The 21,965-nt window shown below is 37.5% G+C and overlaps 1 protein-coding gene across 6 annotated transcripts in view; it reads right to left on the bottom strand.

Moving 5' to 3' along the window:
* LOC115212743 (5-aminolevulinate synthase, nonspecific, mitochondrial) overlaps positions 1-21,965 on the bottom strand; it is a 127,930-nt gene that overhangs the window by 26,826 nt on the left and 79,139 nt on the right. For 4 of the 6 annotated variants that reach the window (XM_036504303.1, XM_036504305.1, XM_036504306.1 and 1 more), the window contains exons 2-3: positions 8,804-8,982; positions 2,718-2,837 (exon numbers count right to left, since the gene is read on the bottom strand). In XM_036504303.1, the coding sequence (XP_036360196.1) occupies positions 2,718-2,837; positions 8,804-8,969 (286 nt within the window). In that variant the 5' untranslated portion in view covers positions 8,970-8,982. Of the gene's footprint in view, positions 1-2,717; positions 2,838-8,803; positions 8,983-9,146; positions 9,152-16,996; positions 17,009-21,965 lie in introns of those variants that run through there. The other 2 variants (XM_036504304.1, XM_029781401.2) reach the window with 2 other exon arrangements.

The following is a 21,965-nucleotide window of genomic DNA, read 5'->3' as shown; positions in this document are numbered from 1 at the left end:
AGGGAAAGTAATTTTGGCAGTAAGGACTAAACCCCTTGTTTCATTATCACAATAATCCTTTCTGTTTGTAAGACAGAATATGAGGAAGATTTGATTGCTATTTCTTGTAGATTGAGTGGCCACATTGAAGACCCCTCATAAGCTCATAATGATTCTGTTTATCACACTTGTGTACGATAAAACAAAAGTCACTGACTTAAAGCTGGCTTAACAAAGTAATTAATACAGGAGAATGGTAATTGGATGACCTATTATTCTATTTTCAATGTTACAACATGGATAAGCAGTTGAAGAATGAAATTTCTGTTGTTTTTTTGTTTGGACTTTTGTCAGCTGATGAAGCAAATCTACCATCAAAGTATTCTGGCCATGATAATCCCAGATTTTCAGACAATATATAGAAGACTGCTTTATCCAATATGGTCCTTCCTTTTACTTTTAAGAAAAATAGTAAAGTGCAGTTTAAGGAAATTTTGGCGACTATCTTTAGGAGATTGAATGACCATGTAGTGAATCCCTCATTAATGTACCAGTTACCATCATAAAACTACATTCAAGAACAAATTTCACAAATAAAAATACATTTAACATTAGTAAATTTCAAATTTAACAAGCATGTCTCTTACCTAAATTACCATGTATATTTTGAATGTAACAAGGACTGAAGATGCATGGCTCAGTGGTTTGAGCATTTGACTCACAATTACGAGGTAGTGAGTTTGATTCCTGGACTGGGCTCTGTGTTGTGTTCTTGAGCAAGTCGCTTTATTTCACATTGCTCAAGTTCACTCAGCTGTTGAAATGAGTTGTGGTGCCAAGCTGTATCGGCCCCTTTGCTTTTCCCTTGGATAACATCAGTGGCATGGAGAGGGAAGGCTGGAATGCATGGGAGACAGTTGGTCTTCCATAAACAGCCTTGCTTGGACTTGTACAGCAGAGGGGAACTTTCTAGGTGCAATCCCATAGTTGTTCATGACCAAAGGAGGTTTTCTTAATAAGGACTCAGGGAAAGTTATATCTCTAATAATTGTCTTATTGTTTTGCATTCATTTTTCTATCTCTATAGATTTAATATGGTTTATTTGCTGGAGTTCTACCCATAGCCTACACAGGCTCTCTGATATGGAATAATTTCTTATATCACTAATCAATCAACCATGAAGTAAGAATGGAATTATATTACTTCATTAAATTTTTAACTCAAAATTCTTAAAAATCAAGACTAAGCAAGCTATTATATATCATACTCTCTTTTTACTCTTTTACTTGTTTCAGTCTTTTGACTGCGGCCATGCTGGAGCACCGCCTTTAGTCGAGCAACTCGACCCTGAGACTTATTCTTTTGTAAGCCCAGTACTTATTCTATCGGTCTCTTTTGCCGAACTGCTAAGTGACGGGGACATAAACACACCAGCATCGGTTGCCAAGCAATGCTAGGGGGACAAACACAGACACACACATACATATATATATATAGATATATACGACGGGCTTCTTTCAGTTTCCGTCTACCAAATCCACTCACAAGGCTTTGGTTGGCCCGAGGCTATAGTAGAAGGCACTTGCCCAAGGAACCATGTGGTTGGTAAACAAGCTACTTACCACACAGCCACTCCTGCGCCTATTTAACTTTCAGATTTTATGTTGCCTAAGTTTTGAAAAAGTATTTTTATCTTTCATTTGTTTCAGTCATTAGACTGTGGCCATGAATTAACCCCAGTACCTTTTTAAAATGTTGGTACTTATTCTTTCAGTCTCTTTTGTCAAACTGCTAAGTTATGGAGATGTAATAATACTAACATCAGTTTTCAAGCAGTAGTGGGAGACGAAGACAGACACAAAGACGCACACACACACATGGATATATATATGACGGGCTTCTTTCAGTTTCCATCTACCAAATCCACTCACAATGCTTTGGTCAGCCCAAGGCTACAGTAGAAAATACTTGCCTAAGGTGCCAAACAGTGGGACTGAACCTGTAACCACATGGCTGAGAAGCAAACTTCTTACCACACAGCCATGCCTGTGTCTATATGTATGTGAAAATTATGCCCAAATGCGCTTTGGAATAATAACTGTTTGGATGAGAATTTGAAGGAAGCATTCAAACACTCTTCATACAAACCATTACAAAAGGGATTGATAGAAATTCTACACAAAAAAGTGAGATGTGTTCTCCAAGGAAAGGAACAGTAATATTTGAATTTATTGCATTGTGATGCATTCTTTTAACAGTAGTCATGCATATTTATATTTGGGGAAAATCAAAATCAAAATCAAACCAAATCAAATCAGATATCAGAAAGCAAAACCAAAATCGAAGTCGATCAACATCAATGGAAATTGCAGCTGTGGTTAAGCGAACCATCCGATTGTAGCCGTTGCCAGCACCGCCCCGACTGGCCTCCGTGCTGGTGGCACGTAAAAGCACCATCCGTTCGTGGCCATTTGCCAGCTCCGTCTGGCACCTGTGCGGGTGGCACGTAAAAAGCACCCACTACACTCATTGAGTGGTTGGTGTTAGGAAGGGCATCCAGCTGTAGAAACACTGCCAGATCAGACTGGGCCTGATGCAGCCTTCTGGCTTCCCAGACCCCAGTCGAACCGTCCAACCCATGCTAGCATGGAAAGCGGACGCTAAATGATGATGATGATGATGATGATGATGATGAAAGGAATCAATATTAAAAGAAAAAAAAGAGCAATAAACAAACCTTGAGATGTTGCAGCTTTTGTATTTTGTTGGAGATTTTCCCTCACTTTTGGGCTGCTTGGTGGATCTTCCTTGGCCCCAAAAGGACATTTTGAAGCAACAACAGTTTCCGCTTGAGCAGCTACAACATTAAGTAAAATATGGAATTTACTCGCTTCATCTGCTTGCCATGAATGTTGAATAAGTTTAGCTAGTAAGTTGTTATCTTGAGTAATTCAAGAGTAAGCTGCCAGACGAGATGGTGAAGATGCCGACGACCGCTCGGTTCAAAGTCTCCCTTGACCTCAAGTGGCCTGAACTCTTTACATGAACACCACCCTGTACATAACTCCATCTCCCCCTACATGGCCTTGCTTTTTGCTTTTTGAGCCCAAAAATTAACTAATTAACTAACTAACTATTTCAAACATTGATATGATTTGTCTCATCTGATACTAACCAGGGTGTTTACAGTTAATTGAAGTAACTCACAAAAGTTCATTTGAGAGAGAGAGAGAGAGAGAGATGCATATGTAGTAATGGTTTACTTAGCATGGGAAGGGTAGCAACCAAAGATTGGAGAAATGAGGATAGAAGTTATTCGCAATTTGGGAAATTCAAGAAGGTAAATTTCAGTAAAAGACACCTAAGCACAAAGGCCCAGTGGTGATAAACTAGTCAACAGATTATAGTCTACCACTCAAGAACAGGAATGATTTCCTCACAGTTTCTGCTTTCTCATTCAAAATGTGACCGTGTGTGTACCGTTGGCGATTTATTATTTTTTTTCCTCTGTCTTCCCTTCTTTGGATCTTTCCTTTTCCTATGTTTCTGACGAAGAGCTCCGCTTGAAACGTTAAGCCCTCCTTCTTTCCTGAGTGTCCAATAATACTATACTTGTTCCCCGTCCTCACGTTGTTGTGTTTTCTCTTTTGTGTTTTCATGTTTGGACTAACTATATATATATATATATATATAGGCACAGGAGTGGCTGTGTGGTAAGTAGCTTGCTAACCAACCACATGGTTCCGGGTTCAGTCCCACTGCGTGGCATCTTGGGCAAGTGTCTTCTGCTATAGCCCCGGACCGACCAATGCCTTGTGAGTGGATTTGGTAGACAGAAACTGAAAGAAGCCTGTCGTATATATGTATATATGTGTATGTGTGTGTGTTTGTGTTTGTCCCCCTAGCATTGCTTGACAACCGATGCTGGTGTGTTTACGTCCCCGTCACTTAGCGGTTCGGCAAAAGAGACCGATAGAATAAGTACTGGGCTTACAAAGAATAAGTCCCAGGGTCGATTTGCTCGACTAAAGGCGGTGCCCCAGCATGGCCGCAGTCAAATGACTGAAACAAGTAAAAGAGTAAAGAGTATAGAGTATATATATATATATGTGTGCATCAATGGTCCATGGATGTCTAAATTTGTAAAACTAACTCCACTCAGTTATATTAATATTACCAATGACAGCGTTAATACTAAGAATGCATTAAGGCTTTTGTGTGACATGTGAAACTGTGAGGGAGAGTTGAAGGAAGAGGAAAGGCGAAACAAAACAGTGAGATAAAATGGAGAGAGAGTACTAAAGGAAGGAGAGAGTACTAGAAAATGTGTGGGAGGGAGAGAGCGAGAGAGAGACAGAGCGAATGTGAAAAGACTTATGTAAGAGAGATTTGTAAAGCAAAGAGGATGGAATATTTTTTGAATTTAAAATGAAATAATTGGCTTTAAAAAAAAAATAACATTAATAAGCTGCATTGGTTATTGTTATGATTTACAGCAGTGAAGTGAATTGTGTTTGAATAGATATCATTATATTTCTTAGCATTCACAACAAATTAGGTTTACACAAAGGAAACATTCCAACTGGAGAAATTTATGACATTTCCACCCAGATATAATTTATTCATGAAACATTGGTTAATTAACTACTAAAAAAAAATCTCTTAAATTTGGCTTCAACAAAAGGCAAACACCATGACAACTTCACAGAGCTACATCATGTGTTAATGGCAAGCATTTTGAATGGAAATTCTTGTTGTGTCAAGTCCCCTGTCAAGTTTTGGCACTTCACTGACAATGGTGAAGTTGTTAGTCTTTTGGTATTGTGCTTGTGCCACTAAGAAAAGTAAATAAATTTTCTTTGAATTATAAAACTAGCTTCTCTACTTTACAGCTATTTGGAATACATTTTATTTTAAAATCTATTGCAAGTGTTTAATTGTGTATTTGAATAGCAGAACTTTCCTTCATTGGACACTAAACTCTGCTTGCGAAGACCTGTTGAGGCAAGTGAAATTGAAATCAAATTCAATGACTGGTGGCATGTGTAAAAACATTTGAGTGAGGTTGTTGCCAGTGCTGCTGGACTGGCTCCTGTGCAGGTGGCACGTAAAAAACACCATTTGAGTGTGGCTGTTTCCAGTACCGCCTCACTGGCCCTCGTGCCGGCGGCACGTAAAAGCACCCTCTACACTCTCGGAGTGGTTGGCGTTAGGAAGGGCATCCAGCTGTAGAAACTCTGCCAGATCAAGACTGGAGCCTGGTGCAGCCATCTGGTTTGCCAATCCTCAATCAAGTTGTCCAACCCCTGCTAGCATAGAAAGCAGACACTAAACAATGATGATGATGATGATTCTATATACTGCAGCTGACACAGTTAAGAAGAACAGATATCAACCTATCTGGGAATGTTATTTGAGAGGCAAAGACTGGTGTTTTGTACAGAGCAAGGGTGAGGAACCTGTTGTTCTGGATCATGCTACTCTTTAACCAATTTTGAATGGATTGTGGATGCTTTGATGATTTAAAAAAAATATTAACTTGGCCTTCATTCTTCCAGTGATGATAAAAAAGTACCAATCCATAGTAGAGGATTGGTGAAACTAAAAATTGTCATTTCTTGCAGTATTTGTTCCAGTTCTTTGCATTGTGAGTTCAAATCTCACCATACCCACTTTTGTGGTAGACTTAATTCATTACCCAGTTTAACACAACTACCTGGTACTTTGGATGCCTTCAGGAGAATCCACTCTGTTGTACGTATTTGGATTAAGACCTAGATTTGAAGGTACTTTTCTCCTTCCTTTACTCCCACCAGCAATAGGGGCCCCTATCAGAATCATGACACTGATGAAGCTTATGGTTAGCTTCATTTGTAATTTTTCTGTTGTCTACAGACATTATTCAGTAAAATATCTTTTTGGAAAAAAATTTTTTGTAAGAATTTTATAATGATGAATTTATTGTGATACTATAAAGCAATTATACTAGAAAATGAAAAATTGACAATAAAAAGAGAACCTACAACAGAGCTTAAATAGTGATGTATGCTTTTATTAAAGTCTCAGTTGGCTTACTATTGTGTCTGATCTGTTCTGAAAAATTTAAAGCAACAACAATATAGAATGACATTTTAATAAATAAACATTCCTCTTTCCCTGGTGAAGAGTGCACAAGAAAGATCTTAGAACTGAAGAAGAAAACTGTATAAATTTCAACAATAGTGAAGAAATTTATTAAGCATTCAGAATCTACAACTTTTTTTAGGTTTTATTGCAAAAGAAGGAAATCCTATGTCAAAAAAAAAACTTTTTATTCATGTTTTAAAATATTCTTGAGTGTTTATTTTTCAACTTTGCTGTTAAGTTGGTATTAGGAAATGGTGATGGTCTTTCTTAGATTATTGATCTTACATGATAGATCTTTGATCTTATTAATTACTAGCAGTATCGCCCGGCGTTGCTCGGGCTTGTAAGGGAAATAACTATGTAAGCATTTTTAGAGAGTTACTTCCCTTATAGATGCCAATTCGGGCTTTCTTAGCCATTTCTGTTTTGGTGTCTTCAAGCCATGAAGTCGTTGTTCTAAAAGAACGCTGGTCTCCTTGACAACACATTACGACTTTGATTTCCTTACACTCCCTTCCCCACAGCTTCACGAGGGAGGGAAGAAGGGGCAGAAGCAAACACAGGTGCAGGTGTTTGAGCGTGGACGCCAACTCCGCCGCCATCGACACACGAAAAATTATGCATTAAAATGGAATAAAAAATGATGTTAAATTATTTTTAAAATCGTAGACTCATCGTAGACGCGCGCTAATAGCCAGACAGGCTTGATATGAATTACGACTATAAGATACCCGAATTTGGTTAAACTGCACCGCAAAATGTGGGAGGAGTTAGGAATCTAAATCAAAGGGGACAGACACTCACACAACTACAGTTTTATATATATAGACTAGCAGTATCGCCCGGCGTTGCTCGGATTTGTAAGGGAAATAACTATATAACCATTTTTAGAGAGTTACTTCCCTTATAAATTCGGGCTTTCTTAGCCATTTTTGTTTTGGTGTCTTCAAGCCATGAAGTCGTTGTTCTAAAAGAACGCTGGTCTCCTTCACAACGCATTACGACGTTGATTTCTTTACACTCCCTTCCCCACAGCTTCACGAGGGAGGGAAGAAGGGGGAGAAGCAAACAGGTGCAGCTGTGAGCGTGGACGGCAACTCTGCCGCCATCGACACACGAAAAATTATGCATTAAAATGGAATAAAAAATTATGTTAAATTATTTTTAAAATCGTAGACTCATCGTAGACGCGTGCTAATATCCAGACGGGCTCGATATTAATCACGACTATAAGATAGCCAAATTTGGTTAAACTGCACTGCAAAATGTGGGAGGAGTTAGGAATCTAAATCGAAGGGGACAGACACTCACACAACTAGAGTTTTATATATATAGATATCTTTTAACCATATACCCATTGTATGTTATCAATACAATTATTGCTATGTATCAATAAAAGCAATAAATATGAATGTGACCATGATGTAAGTGCTTCTATCATGGCCCAAACCCATGGGGAGATCTCAACTCAGCACTGAAGTGCTTATTCATTTGAAGTTGCTGTAAAACTATTCCAATTGTGATATTTTTACAGTTAGAAAACCTGGATTGTTGAGAGGCAAGAGTTTTGATTATGAATAGAGCCAATAATAGGATGGTGATGATGATGATGATGATGATGATGGCATTCTCTTGTAGTCTGAGAAAAATGGTTCAGCAATTTCTTGCTAAACAACTTGCACAAATAATTTGTTTATAGTGATGAAATATTTGTGCCGTACATTAGCTCACTCCCTCCATCAATTCAACATTACCTGAACGGATGCATGGCGTGCCACATGTCAGGTGTTGAATTGATTGTAGAGCATCATGCTCAAGAACACAACGCACCACTAGGTCCAGGAATTGAAACTATGATCGCAAGATCGTGATTGTAACACCCTGACCTCCAGGCTGTGCACCTTCATCAGTAATAGGATAAAAATTGGTTAATTGAACACTAATTCCCTGACCTACTCATAGTTTTATTTCACCCAACAAGGACCAACCATTTGAATGACATCCAAAAATCAGAGGAGCTGTCACAAAACAATACAAATATCTATCAAGATGTGATGTACAATTATTTATTTAGTTTATTATAATATAAGCAACTTATTAACTCCATATTTTGTATTGACCCACAGAACTTGACTAATCTCATCTTTGGCACTGCAAGTCAAAAAAGAAGCCTGTCTTAGGTAACTTTTGATCAAGCAGAACTATAATCAACAGCATCCCAGTCATAGCCATTTTATTTTTTTCCATTTTCCAATGTTCTTTATTAAGATGGCAGAATGTGTGAAGAAAAGGATTTACTGGAAATTTGGGAGCCAGTTATTGTTATAAGGGATAATCTTAATGACTGATTATTGTTATCAAAATTAGTAGGTCCAAAGCTCTTTATTGTTTAACCCTTTAGCATTCAAACTGGCCATATCCGGCCCAAATATTCTACTTGTTTTATGCTCAAATTGGCCAGATCCAACTTTTCATACCTATCCCACAATGTGATTCTGAAAAATAAGCAATCACATTATTGAAATCTTGAAGCTATGAGACAGTGCATGGTTGATTCAAAACAAGGTGAATAAATAAGCATTAGATTTGACAGAGTAATCTGAATGCTAAACGGTTAATGTTATCAACTAGTTATTATTATGAAAAAGTTTCATCCCAGTATGTGAGTATGTGCACAATGATTTAGATGTGACTTACCTCCAACAGTAACACTCTCAAGTTGCTGCTGCAGACTTGAAGAGTAATGAGAAATACTGCCAGCATAAGGGCAATGGTTGATGTTGCTTAGCACCTGTGGTGCATGCTGGCGGATGTAACTAACAGAGAACTTGGTCAAAAATGGACACGTCAAAGCAGCTTTCATTTTGTTAGAATGTCTGTTGAAACAAGAGAAAACAGAAGCAACATAAGCTTTAAAAAGTGTTTTGCACATAGAAAATAACAGTGTTATACGTCAAGAAAACAATTTAGAAAAGAAATAAAAGCCAAACACATCAAAAGCCAAGAAAAAAATGGTTCTTACATATATATATACTTTTACTTTTACTTGTTTCAGTCATTTGACTGCGGCCATGCTGGAGCACCGCCTTTAGTCGAGCATATCGACTCCGGGACTTATTCTTTGTAAGCCCAGTACTTATTCTATCGGTCTCTTTAGCCGAACCGCTAAGTGATGGGGACGTAAACACACCAGCATCGGTTGTCAAGCAATGCTAGGGGAACAAACACAGACACACAAACATATACACACACACTTATATATATATATATATACATATATACGACAGGCTTCTTTCAGTTTCCATCTACCAAATCCACTCACAAGGCATTGGTCGGCCCGGGGCTATAGCAGAAGACACTTGCCCAAGATGCCACGCAGTGGGACTGAACCCGGAACCATGTGGTTGGTTAGCAAGCTACTTACTACACAGCCACTCCTGCGCCTATTGTAAAGATTTAATAAATGTAAGCTTTGTATTGGGAAGTCATGGAAACAGCACTAAGGCAAAAAGAAGGATAAAAACTGCTAGAACTATGTCAACTAACAAAATCGTATTTCTTTGTACAGAAGAAAAGCAAATTGAAAGATTTTATGCTTGTTTTCTAGGATAGGCTGAAAATTCAACACAATTAACAATTACCTTTTGTCTTTCTTTTTATTGTTTACACATTTTCCCTATGTTTAAAGTAGGTAAGCTGAAGTTTGTTTTGTAAAATTTGGACAATTCCAGGTTGTTGGAACAAATTTCAGACTGCCCATCCTTACCAATCACGAGCCATTCAACTGTGAAGGAGCCGAAACACAAACAATAGGGAAGGAGAGGCATATTGAGTCCTTTGCCAGATATTTATCAGTTTCTCTCAACTCCAAAACAGGAAGCATGACACTATGGCACCATCCTTTCTTCGGACTACTTTTCAAGTTCGTTGTTCTGGATCACAGACTTCAGTCACTAGATTAACCAACTTTTAATTGTCAAACAAAACTTCATGGTGCTACAAGAAGAACTGTATATTTGGATCGTTTGTACCAGAGGTATGTTCTGAGTGTCTTCTTTGCCTATGTTATGTTGAATAAATAAAATATCCTTGAAAATTCTGAAAGTCAAGGAAATTCAAAAGTGTGGTATAATGGGTCACTTAAGACATAGCACAGAGACTTCTATAAATAGAAGAGAAGAAGAACTAAAGAAGTCTTCCACACCCTACAGATATGTGCCAGTATCTGAAAGTGATTTAATAGCATTGTTTCGTGTAATTACTGATATTTACATAGAATCAAGGAGGAAAAGAGAAGTAAAAATACACCAAAGAAACAACAAAAGTCTAAGAGTGGAAAGGAAAGAGGGTAACTTGCTCCAAAATGGCATAAAACAGGTAACGCAGAGTGTGACAAAACTATGATAGTGCAGATGATTCAGAGGAATAAGATGCTGAGTGCTCCATCTGCAAGAGGTTCTGGAGCAGATACAAAGGTAGTTCAAATATGATTATGTATATATGAAATGAGCATTCAAAATAGCCTCCCAATTCATTTGAAGTGCTTATCAGAATCATTTTATTCATTTGAGATTGTAAATCCATGTTAACTCTTTACTCTTTTCAGTCATTTGACTGCGGCCATGCTGGAGCACCACCTTTAATCGAGCAACTCGACCCCGGGACTTATTCTTTTGTAAGCCCAGTACTTATTCTATCGGTCTCTTTTGCCGAACTGCTAAGTAACGGGGACATAAACACACCAGCATTGGTTGTCAAGCAATGCCAGGGGGACAAACACAGACACATAAACATACACACGCATATTTATATATATGTACATACATATATACGACGGGCTTCTTTCAGTTTCTGTTTGCCAAATCCACTCACAAGGCTTTGGTCGGCCCGAGGCTATAGTAGAAGACACTTGCTCAAGGTGCCACGCAGTGGGATTGAACCCGGAACCATGTGGTTGGTAAACAAGCTACTTACCACACAGCCATTCCTGCGCCAACTGTTACATGTTGGTTTTTATTTGACATTGTTTTCAAAATTTTGGAAAAACTAACCTGTTATGCCCTACCCCGTCCTATATAAGCTGTCCTCACAATAGCTGTAGTAATGTTTAAACATTATTATTGGGTTAGTGGTCCAACTCCACAAATTCTTACTAATTTTCTTAGCTGTCTGGTACTTTAGTAATTGAGAGAGAGAGAGAAAGATTCAGTTATGAAGATGCTAAGAGTGCCAGCTCAGGTCAATATCCTGTACCTTATCACCAGTGCTGCTTGCTGCCTCAGTTCCCCTACATGCAACTGAATACAGCAAGCTTCCTGATGTTAGTAGATGATTTCTTGTTTGTCTGTTCATATGGATGATGACCACGAAATCATCCTTATTGTCTCAAAATGTTTTGTTACACATTTGACAGATGCCAATACAATGGTGACTCTGGACGTCTGTAGCATTTTTTTCTGCTTAGATACCATGCCACCTTTCCTGATGTTTGACTACTGAAGCAACAGTCTTGACTTCCAATCCACTACATGCATAAAAGAACAGCTATTTCAATATACCCCAGTTCACCTAACTATTAGAAATAAAAGCCAGGGCATCTGGAAACCGTTCTATATACCGAATGTGTATTAGGCAGACTTTATTGTATCACTCTGCAGTATGCTAAGTGCACCCAATATATATTGCAAATGTAGCTGTAGATAGATAAAACATCAAATCATAGAAACTGTGCTTAAAACAGAATGTGCAAATGAAATATAGACTTTGCATGCCACATAACAGGCCACCCGTCTAGAAAGGCAGTATCTCTGAATAAGAAGTAGAGTGGACATAGAAACCAATCTGGTGCCTGGAGTACCCAAGTAAGACATACAGAACAATAAGGTTGGCTGGTTTTATTTGTTGCTGTTGGTGAAACAGATGAAGGACGACCATGACAATCCATGCTTTGAGGATTGTCCTACTCATGCCAGCACTAGAAAATAATTGACATAAAATGACAATGACAATTAGTGCAGGCTCATTAATAAATTTATTGCTGTTTGAACAGAGGGTGATGTAGGCAAAGAGAAACAGATGTATAATGTATGGAGGGAGGTTCAGATAAGACAAAGAGATATACTTTAGGGAAAATAGATACATTAAAGAAGAAACAAGATTATAAAGGAGGTGGTAGATGTAAAATATGAGAAAAAGAAAGTGTATGTATTATGTCTCCTAAACTCTGTGAAGTCCTTTGAAAGCCTAGTGCGAAGTAAATAATCTCTCCTTGTTTAGGATGCCAGTCTATTTCCATCTTATATCATCTAGAAAACTAGGTGACCTATGAAATTATGTTAGGATAGCAGTAGATTTGAACTTGTGACCAGTTCATCTCTACTTCATAAGCGGTATAAATAAGTGAATTGATTTCAATTGCTAAAGAAAAACCAGTTTATGGACTTGGTTTTCTGAAAACTTATCTTCTACTTAACGCAGCTTGCCACAAGGTCATTTGTTAATTATAACTATACAGAAGGTCGTTAAGAATCTGACAAATAGGTAAAAGAAGACAGTAAGACATAACGTACCTAACAACAGTAGAGGTTGCTGCTGATGCTGGAGAGCAGCAATAGTGTTATAACTATATCGACTATTACAGTAGTGAATAAACCATGGGATTCGGTTATAATAGAAATTGGCTGGTGAATGTTCTTGTAGTAACAAACATGTTTTTCAGCAAGCTAAATCTATCAGAGAGCATTGGGTTTGATTTCACTTTACTTATGTCACTAATGCTCTTGAAGAAAGGTTGGAGGTCACACAATCTTTTTACCCCACATCTTAATAATTCTGAGATAGTCTAATATAAAATTCCAATAACATTTTATTGCAGTATCATTAAGATTTTGATGGGGGAAAAAAAAAAGAAGCTAGAAACGAAAGAAATCTCAAACAGTTATTAGTGTATCGTTGGCAACAGCCATGAAATAATAACAATGGAGAAAGAGAAAGAAAAAAAGAGGCTACTATTGATGAGAAGATAAGTGACTGATTAGTAACTAGCCACCATTCACCTTGCCAATGTGTGTGTGATGGTTCCATTATCCAGTGATTTACATAATGGATTTTATTGATGCTGTTATGGATACACATTGATAGAGTCAATAGAATAATTGTCAAAACTGAATAAAAAAATTATATGAATACACGCAAATCTTTACATGAAGGCAATCTTATTTTTTATTTAGTAGGAGTGAGAGCCAGTTATGTTTGCAGGTCTTTCCAGATAAGTGAAGCCAATGTAGCTGACGTCTGACTTAACTTCTGCCAGTTAATAATAGGGAGTGTGTTCTGATTGCATCATCCATACTCTCAACAATGTGCCCTTAAATATGGTTTCTGATTACAAATATCTTGGGTCATACATATCATCATCTGGAAAAGACTTTCTAACTAGAAAGGGTATGACCTGGTCAGCCTGTAATGACATGCATAAGATCTGGTCATCAAATCTAAGTAGAGACTTCAAACTTGAAATCTTCAAAGCCACAGTCGAACCAATTCTATTATATGGCTCAGAAACCTGGACGTTATCAAAGAAGCTTGAGAGGCGGTTGGATGGAACCTACACTCGCCTCCTTATGAGAGCTCAAAATCTCTCGTGGAAGCGCCATTCAACCAAAATGCAAATATATGGGAAACTACCACCTGTGTCATCTCTTGTGAAAGGTAAGAGAGTCCAGTTTGCTGGACATTGTTGTAGAGCTGAAAAAGAGGTAATTTCTACTCTTCTCCTCTGGAAGCCATCTACTCGCAATACCAGAGGGCGCACACTCTCCTACCCTGATGTAATCTCCAGGGATACAGGCATCCAGCAACAGGACCTCCGTAATGCCATGATGGACCGTGAAGTCTGGCGTAGCATGGTAAATTCCATTGTCTCGACCAAGGTCGAACAATAATGATGATGATGATGATGTGTTCTGAGTAGGAAAGTCTTGAATAGGAATTTTGGGCAGGAGTGAAACAATGAGGAGGACAACTGGAGAAAAGACGTGTGCGATAGGTAAGCTTAAGTTGAGATGTTACACAAAGCGTAATTTCAGAGATTTAGTAATAACTGTTAAATAAATAAATGCAAAGAAGAAATATTAAATTTGTAGGCCAGAGGTTAAATCATGCTGGTGAGTGAATCTTTGGTAGTAAGTTTGATGGCTTTCTTTTGGGTGTAATGTAGGATATTTGTATGTTTAGTAGCAATGTACTCACAGATATGTGAGTAGACTTTAATGTAATTACTTTGCTTTGTAGAGAGTCAGCCAGATATCAAGACTAAAATGTCTTCTGGCACCCGAAGAGAAAACCTAATCTTTGGCACACTTGGCTGTAGTTACTTCCGAACCACATGGTTACGGGTTCAGTTCCACTGTGTGACACTTTGGGTAATCGCCTTCTACTATAGCTCTGAGCTGACCAAAACCTTGAGAGTGGATTTGGTAGATGGAAACTGAAAGAAGCCTGTCATATTTATGTATAGTGTGTGTGTGCGTGTGTCTCTCTCTCACTTTGTCTTGACATCAAATGATAATTGTCAGTCATACAAGTAGTGTCATTTATTTTCAATATTATGTGAAAATATATCTGCCCATGGGTAATTGTTACCTTGCTTGGAAACAGGTGAGGGGTTGTTGACAAGAAGGTCATCCGTCCATAGAAAATCAGTCTCAATAATAAACTCCATCCAACCCATGCAAGTATGGAAAAGAAGGCATTAAAATGATGATGGTGTAATCACCACAAAAAGTCACCAAGGATTGAGAGACAACAATAATAATTCTGAGAAAGCTAAGGAACAAATTAGATGTGATAAGAACTGTTCAATATGTCTCCAAGACATGTAATTAGTTGCTTCAGAATATGTTGAGAAGACATGAGTTAAAGCTGTACCACAAGCACCAATCATCCATTTGACACTACAGATCCAGAATTAAGCATCAATCTTACAAGCCTGCTTTACTTTAGAGACATTTATATTGCATATTGTAGTTGCCTAACTATATAGGGAAATCAGATAATTGTAATAAGGATGACAGTCATGATGGTACTGCTAGAAATAAAATGAAAATTAGTCGCATGCCAGCGCTGCCTCGACTGGCTCCAGTGCCGGTGGCACATAAAAAGCACCATCCAAATGTGGCCGTTGCCAGCCCCGCCTTGGCTGGCTTCCGTGCCAGTGGCACATAAAAAGCACCATCCAAATGTGGCCGTTGCCAGCGCCGCCTTGGCTGTCTTCCGTGCCGGTGGCACGTTAAAAGCTCCAACTGATCGTGGCCGATGTCGGAGCCCCCTAGCACCTGTGCATGTGGCACGTAAAAAGCCCCCACTACACTCTCGGAGTGGTTGGCGTTAGGAAGGGCATCCAACTGTAGAAACTCTGCCAGATCAGACTGGAGCTTGGTGCAGCCCCTGGCTTCCCAGACCCCGGTCGAACCATCCAACCCGTGCTAGCGCGGAAAACGGACGTTAAACGATGATGATTGCTTTGGCTGTTCAAAACAAAATTTACAACATATGTAATTGATAACTTGTTCATTTTGTTTAAGAGTCTCTTCTCACTTAATGAGAGTTATTTCCCTTCTTCAAGTATTCCTTACTTAATAACCAACAATATTTAGCAACTCCTCATAATTTAAAATACAAAATTCTTTCAAACAGTAACATAATAACCTGAATACATAAAGAAAGTATTCAATTGCCATTAATTTTCCCATTTGTCTTGAGCAGAGGAGCTTTTTAAGATTAAAAAGTAAAATACAGGTGGTATCATGAATTAATACCCAACAGTTTGACTGTGTTGTTGTTTAACAGTAAATCTGTCCTGACTAAGTAAACATGTGATTCAAAGCATTCCATCCATGACCACTTCATCATTTTTGTATATGCAAGACAGTAGCACGTACACTGAGAGAATTTGGGTTGGAGGTGCAAAGTCAGAAATATCATGGCTGACTCACACAGATGGTTATCTATATATATAAAAGTGAGGTTGTGTGCTGTCTGTCTCCTACGATTTAGATTCCTAACTACTCCCACATTTTGCGGTGCAGTTTAACCAAAACCGGGTATCTTATAGTTGTGATTCATATCAAGCCCTTCTGGGTATTAGCGCGCGTCTACGATGAGTCTACGATTTAAAAAAAAATTTACCATAATTTTTCCGCATTTTTAATGCATTTTCGCTTGGTTTATATAAGAGAAGTAACTCTCTATAAATGCTTATATAGTTATTTCCTTTACAAACCCAAGCAACGCCGGGCGATACTGCTAGTGATTAATAAATGGCTAATAATTTGAAAACAGCTATCTAAAGAAGTTGATCAAACCGCAAAGAAGATAAGCTGAAAACTACTCTTGACAAAATCATATCTTAATATGCTTAAGAGCACTTAACATATATCAAAGCTTATAAAAAAAAAATGTTTTTAAAAAATACAGTCGGCTATCAAAATTTTCAGTGGCTATATATAGACAGACGGATAAAACTATGACAGCCATTACGTTATTGTGTCATGGTTGTTGCTTTCATTCTGTGTACGTGCATACACATGATTTGCAACCAACACACAAAAGAAATTAATGCACCCATAAGAGGTTAGCTACTTAAAATAATGTAGTAATTAATATTTATGAGCATATACTTGTGTTACAGGAAACATTTTGTAAAACATGAGCTTTTTGCACACACAACTATTTGCTTCGAAATGAAGCCTCATGGAGTCAGACCACCTGCTAGAAATAGCAATCAAATCTCCCTCAAATACTATCCTATCGTCTTGAAAGAGACGGAAGGACACATGGATGTAGTCCAATGTCTTCTAAATACCACAGTTGTGCTAAATCAGGACTGACTTTGAGAAATCAACAATTCAGATTAAAATAAAAGAAAATGTAAAAGAAATAAAGAACAACAAAGTGTATGCAGGATTATTCAACAGTAAATAAATGTTATGCCTGTTTTTGGTTTAATAGTAAATGTGATTTTTAGTTTCAAGATACATGTTATAGTGAAGATTAGTCCAATATCCATTGTGACGAACTACAAATCTAAAGACTTGCCCCTTATTAAAAAAAAGACAAATCTAAACACTTTCCCCCCAAAAATCAGTTTAGCAGAAGCCACCCACCTTTCTTAAATGCCAGCTAATGAAATACTTAGCAATTATGGAGAGTTCCTGCCTGTTTCAAAGGACTCTTTTTTGAATTTCCAAATGAGAATTAGTTGGTATCAGTAACTTAGGGTGCTTTTAGGAGAGAAAGAAATTGATAATCTGGGCTATAGTCACCTCAGTAGTTTAAAGAAAAAGGCCTGGAGTTTGAAATTCTTTTATTGATTTCAACTAGAGGGTGTGGCCATTTTTTCTACTTCTCATAGCAATCAAACTTATTGAATACTTTTCTTTTATTATTACTATTGTTACTAGGGTGGTGAGCTGGCAGAATCGATAGCACACCAGGCAAAATGCTTAGTGGAAATTTGTCTGTCTTTATGTTCTGGGTTCAAATTCTGCCAAGCTTGACTTTACTTTTCAATCTTTCGGGGTCCATAAAATAAGTACCAGTCAATTAATGGGGTTCATGTAATAAACTTACATCCTCCCCAAAAGTTGCTGGTTTTGAGCCAAAATTTGAAATAATTATTATTATTGTGACCGTGTCGGTGGCACGTAAAAAGCACCATCCAAATCGTGGCCGAAGCCAGTGCCGCCTCGACTGGCTTCCGTGCCGGTGGCACGTAAAATACACTAATTCGACCGTGGCCGATGCCAGCCTCGCCTGGCACCAGTGCAGGTGGCACGTAAAAAGCACCCACTACACTCATGGAGTGGTTGGCGTTAGGAAGGGCATCCAGCTGTAGAAACATTGCCAGATAAGACCGGAGCCTGGTGCAGCCTTCTGGCTTCCCAGATCCCCGGTCGAACCGTCCAACCCATGCTAGCATGGAGAACGGACGTTAAACGATGATGATGATGATGATGATTGTTGTTACCACCAGGATCGTGGATTAGCAAATTGTTAGAGTGTCTGACAAAACCCTGCAATATTTCTTCTGTTTCTTTGTTCTAAGCTCAAACTGACCAAGGCCAAATTTGTTTTTTATCCTTCTGGAGCAAAAGTTCTCTTCTCAAGTTTGAAACTTTGTATCAATGTAAAAAAAATTATCATTGTTACCAATACAGAGCCTCAGTACTTTCTACAAATTCTGAGTTTTACTATGTACAAAACTAATATGGGCTATTTATAATTTAGTAGACTAGGCCAAATCTTGGACATAGTCAATGGTCAGATGTGAATTGTTACAATCTGTCAACTCCATACCAGTTCTAAATTAAATGCAGTTATGACAAACTTTCCCCTTTGCTAATGCTCACAGTACTACATGGAATTGTTGAAGAAACAATTAGTTGTGTAGTTAAGAAGTTTGATTTCCAACCACATGGTTTCAGGCTCAGTTATACTGTGTATCCCCTTGGGCAAGAGTCTTCTACTATAGTCTTGGGCTAACCAAAAGCCTCATGTGTGAATTTGGTAGATGGAAACTGAAAGAAGCCCATCATGTGTGTGTGTATGTGTGTGTGCTTGTGCCTCCTTGCCTTCACATTGTGGGATAATTCTGAATATCACTATCATACAAGCAGTGTCACTCACTTCTAATATTCTGTGTAAATATCTGGCCATGGGAAAATATTACCTTACTTGGAAACAAGTGAAAACAACAAGAATGGATTCTGATCATAGAAAATCTGTTTCAATAAACTCCATCCAACCCATGCAAGCAAGGAAAAGCACAATGATGATGATGATGAAGAACTACTCTTTTACTCTTTACTCTTTTACTTGTTTCAGTCATTTGACTGCGGCCATGCTGGAGCACCGCCTTTAGTCGAGCAAATCGACCCCAGGACTTATTCTTTTGTAAGCCCAGTACTTATTCTATCGGTCTCTTTTTGCCGAACCACTAAGTGACGGGGATGTAAACACACCAGCATCGGTTGTCAAGCAATGCTAGGGGGACAAACACAGACACACAAACACACACATATACATATATATATATATATATATATATATATACATATATACGACGGGCTTCTTTCAGTTTCCGTCTACCAAATCCACTCACAAGGCATTGGTCGGCCCGGGGCTATAGCAGAAGACACTTGCCCAAGGTGCCATGCAGTGGGACTGAACCCGGAACCATGTGGTTGGTTAGCAAGCTACTTACCACACAGCCACTCCTGCGCCTATATAATATTTATTGGAGATGTGTTCACTCTTAAATCTTGTCTTCTTAATGAAGTTGAATACCGGAGTCGGTACAACCAACTTACCCCACTCACCAAACTTGGTGGCCTTTCTGAGAGAATAAAACATTTCGAATTGACTGATTTGTTGATGTCACATTTATGTACAAATACTAGGCCTAGTAGAGAGAGATGTTGCAACTCCAAATGAAATAAAGGTCTGTGCTTTAGAAGCCTAAGTACATGTACATTATAAACATAACAAATATGGGAACTAATGACAAATGAGGATCAAACTATTTTAAAACTAGCAGTATCGCCCGGCGTTGCTCAGGTTTGTAAGGGAAATAACTATAAAGCATTTTTAGAGAGTTATAGCCAAAAAATAGCAAAAAAATGGAAAAAAAAATGATGGTAAATTTTTTTTGAGAGTTAAAAAAGGTGGAGTTGCGTCCCCTAGACGGTCTGTGGTTTGTGTTTCTGATTCTCGACCCCATGTCGAATTTATCGATTTTTTTCAGAACTGGGGGAACTTTTCAAAATTTTCGCTGCGTTAGTTTTGAATTATGACATTGGGCTATGTGTGTGTCAAGTTTCATCAGAATCGGTTGAAAGCCGTGGTCAGAGTGAGGGTACGAGAAAACAGACACACAGAAAACGCACAGACAAACTGCCGTTTATATAGAGAGAGATGTAGTAATTTTCAAAATAGCAGAAAACATGGAAGAAAAAAGTTTCCATAACTTATCTAATAATATGCAACACATTGAAATATTTTTTTTAGGCCATTAAATGGTCCCTTCAGCTGCTAGAAATAGCAACTAAATTGACTTCAAATCACGCCATAGCATTCTGAAAAATGGAAGGACATATTGGATAAAGTGGTTCTAGACACTGTATTAAAAAAAGACAAGATGATCAAGGTTGGATCACTTCTGATATTAGTTCTACCTCATAGGAGCTAATTTGAGGGTAAAAATGTTTGAATATCTCAAATGTTAGATTCAAAGTGCAACATGTGATGAGATGATTGATTACATGAAATCAGATGGAATTCTAGAGTGATGTAAAAGAATATAAGAGGTGTGTGTGTGTGTGTGTATAAGGAGAATATGTAGAAGAAAGTGTTTATAAAAAGGACAGCTTTGTTGACATCTTAATAAAACTGCATACATGATTTGGTTGATTAGTAATACAGTTTCATAATTCTTAGCCAATTTGGTGGGGACTTGGGGACTGAAGTTGTAGGAGAGCAATGCTTTATACATTGAGTTATTGTAATAGTGTGATATGAAGTAAACTACTTAATTTATTGAACCTGAGGAATAAAAACTCGATAGGTCATCCTTGGTAGAATTGTAAAAGATCCAATTATTCTCTTTCCATTAGAAGTTTATTGCAAAATTACCATTATTTTGCATTGATTAGTTTGCTCAAATATCAAACTTAAAAGAATCCTATATTCCCAATTTATACAAGCAGACACTATTTTTAATGATTTATTTGTTTGCTTCACCAATTTTATAATTAGACTGAATATCCTTTTAACCCTTTAGTTTTTAAACCGGCCATATCCGGCTCAAACATTTTACATGTTTTATATTCAAACCGGCGATATCTAGCCTTTAAGCACCTACCCTACATTGAGACTCTAAAAATAAATAGTGACATTATTGAAACCTCAAAGCTATAAGATAATGCATGATTAATTCAAGTTGATGATGATGAATTTAAATGAAGAAGTATTACATTTAACAGAATAATTTAAACACTAAAGGGTTAACAGTTCAGTGTTCTCAGTGTAGGTCAATATCAGTTTACCAAGAATAGCACTTTATAATATTGTTGATTGCATTTTTATATAACTAGTATTTAAAACATTACCCTACATGGAACAACATCCTAGTAGCTTTTCGAAGATTTTGATTAAAACTTTAATCTTATACACATTTAAATTACACCTTTCAGGGCTTTCTTCTAATCACTAAACTATTTTTGTTGCAAAATGAATTTATATAACTTTTTTAAACTAGCATTCTTATAAATATTCACGGAGTAATTAATTTTAATAGCTCAAAGCTTTTTTTAGATCATAATCATTCAACTGCCAAATAAAATTAGAAACTATTTTCAGTGAGGTAGGTTGAAACAGTTACTAAACATACTTCCTATATTTTAGTTTACTAGCCTAATAGGTCCACATCTATTTTATCGACACTCAGAAGGAGGGGGGGGGGTCAATAAAATAAACTGTCAGTAAGTAACAGGCAAGAAAAGGTAGTTTCTTCATTTGTTAGTAATAATGAGAAGGAAAGTGACAATTATGTAAGATCAAATGAAACAATCCAAATATGTATATATATATATATATATATATATATATTATATATATATATATATATATATATATATGTAGGTCCCGGGTTGAGTCGGGGTTAACCACAGTAAATAAGGTACTCAATACATAGCAGAGTAAATTAATTTATTTTATAGAAGGAGCTTCTACAGGACTAGAACTGTTTCATTCAAAAGAAATCATCAGGAAGCTTCCTGATGATTTCTTTTGAATGAAACAG

Source organism: Octopus sinensis, linkage group LG6, assembly GCF_006345805.1.
Source record: "Octopus sinensis linkage group LG6, ASM634580v1, whole genome shotgun sequence".
Lineage (NCBI taxonomy): Eukaryota > Metazoa > Mollusca > Cephalopoda > Octopoda > Octopodidae > Octopus > Octopus sinensis.
The sequence above is the reverse complement of the archived record's forward strand: the minus strand, read 5'-3'. Positions and strand labels throughout refer to the sequence as shown.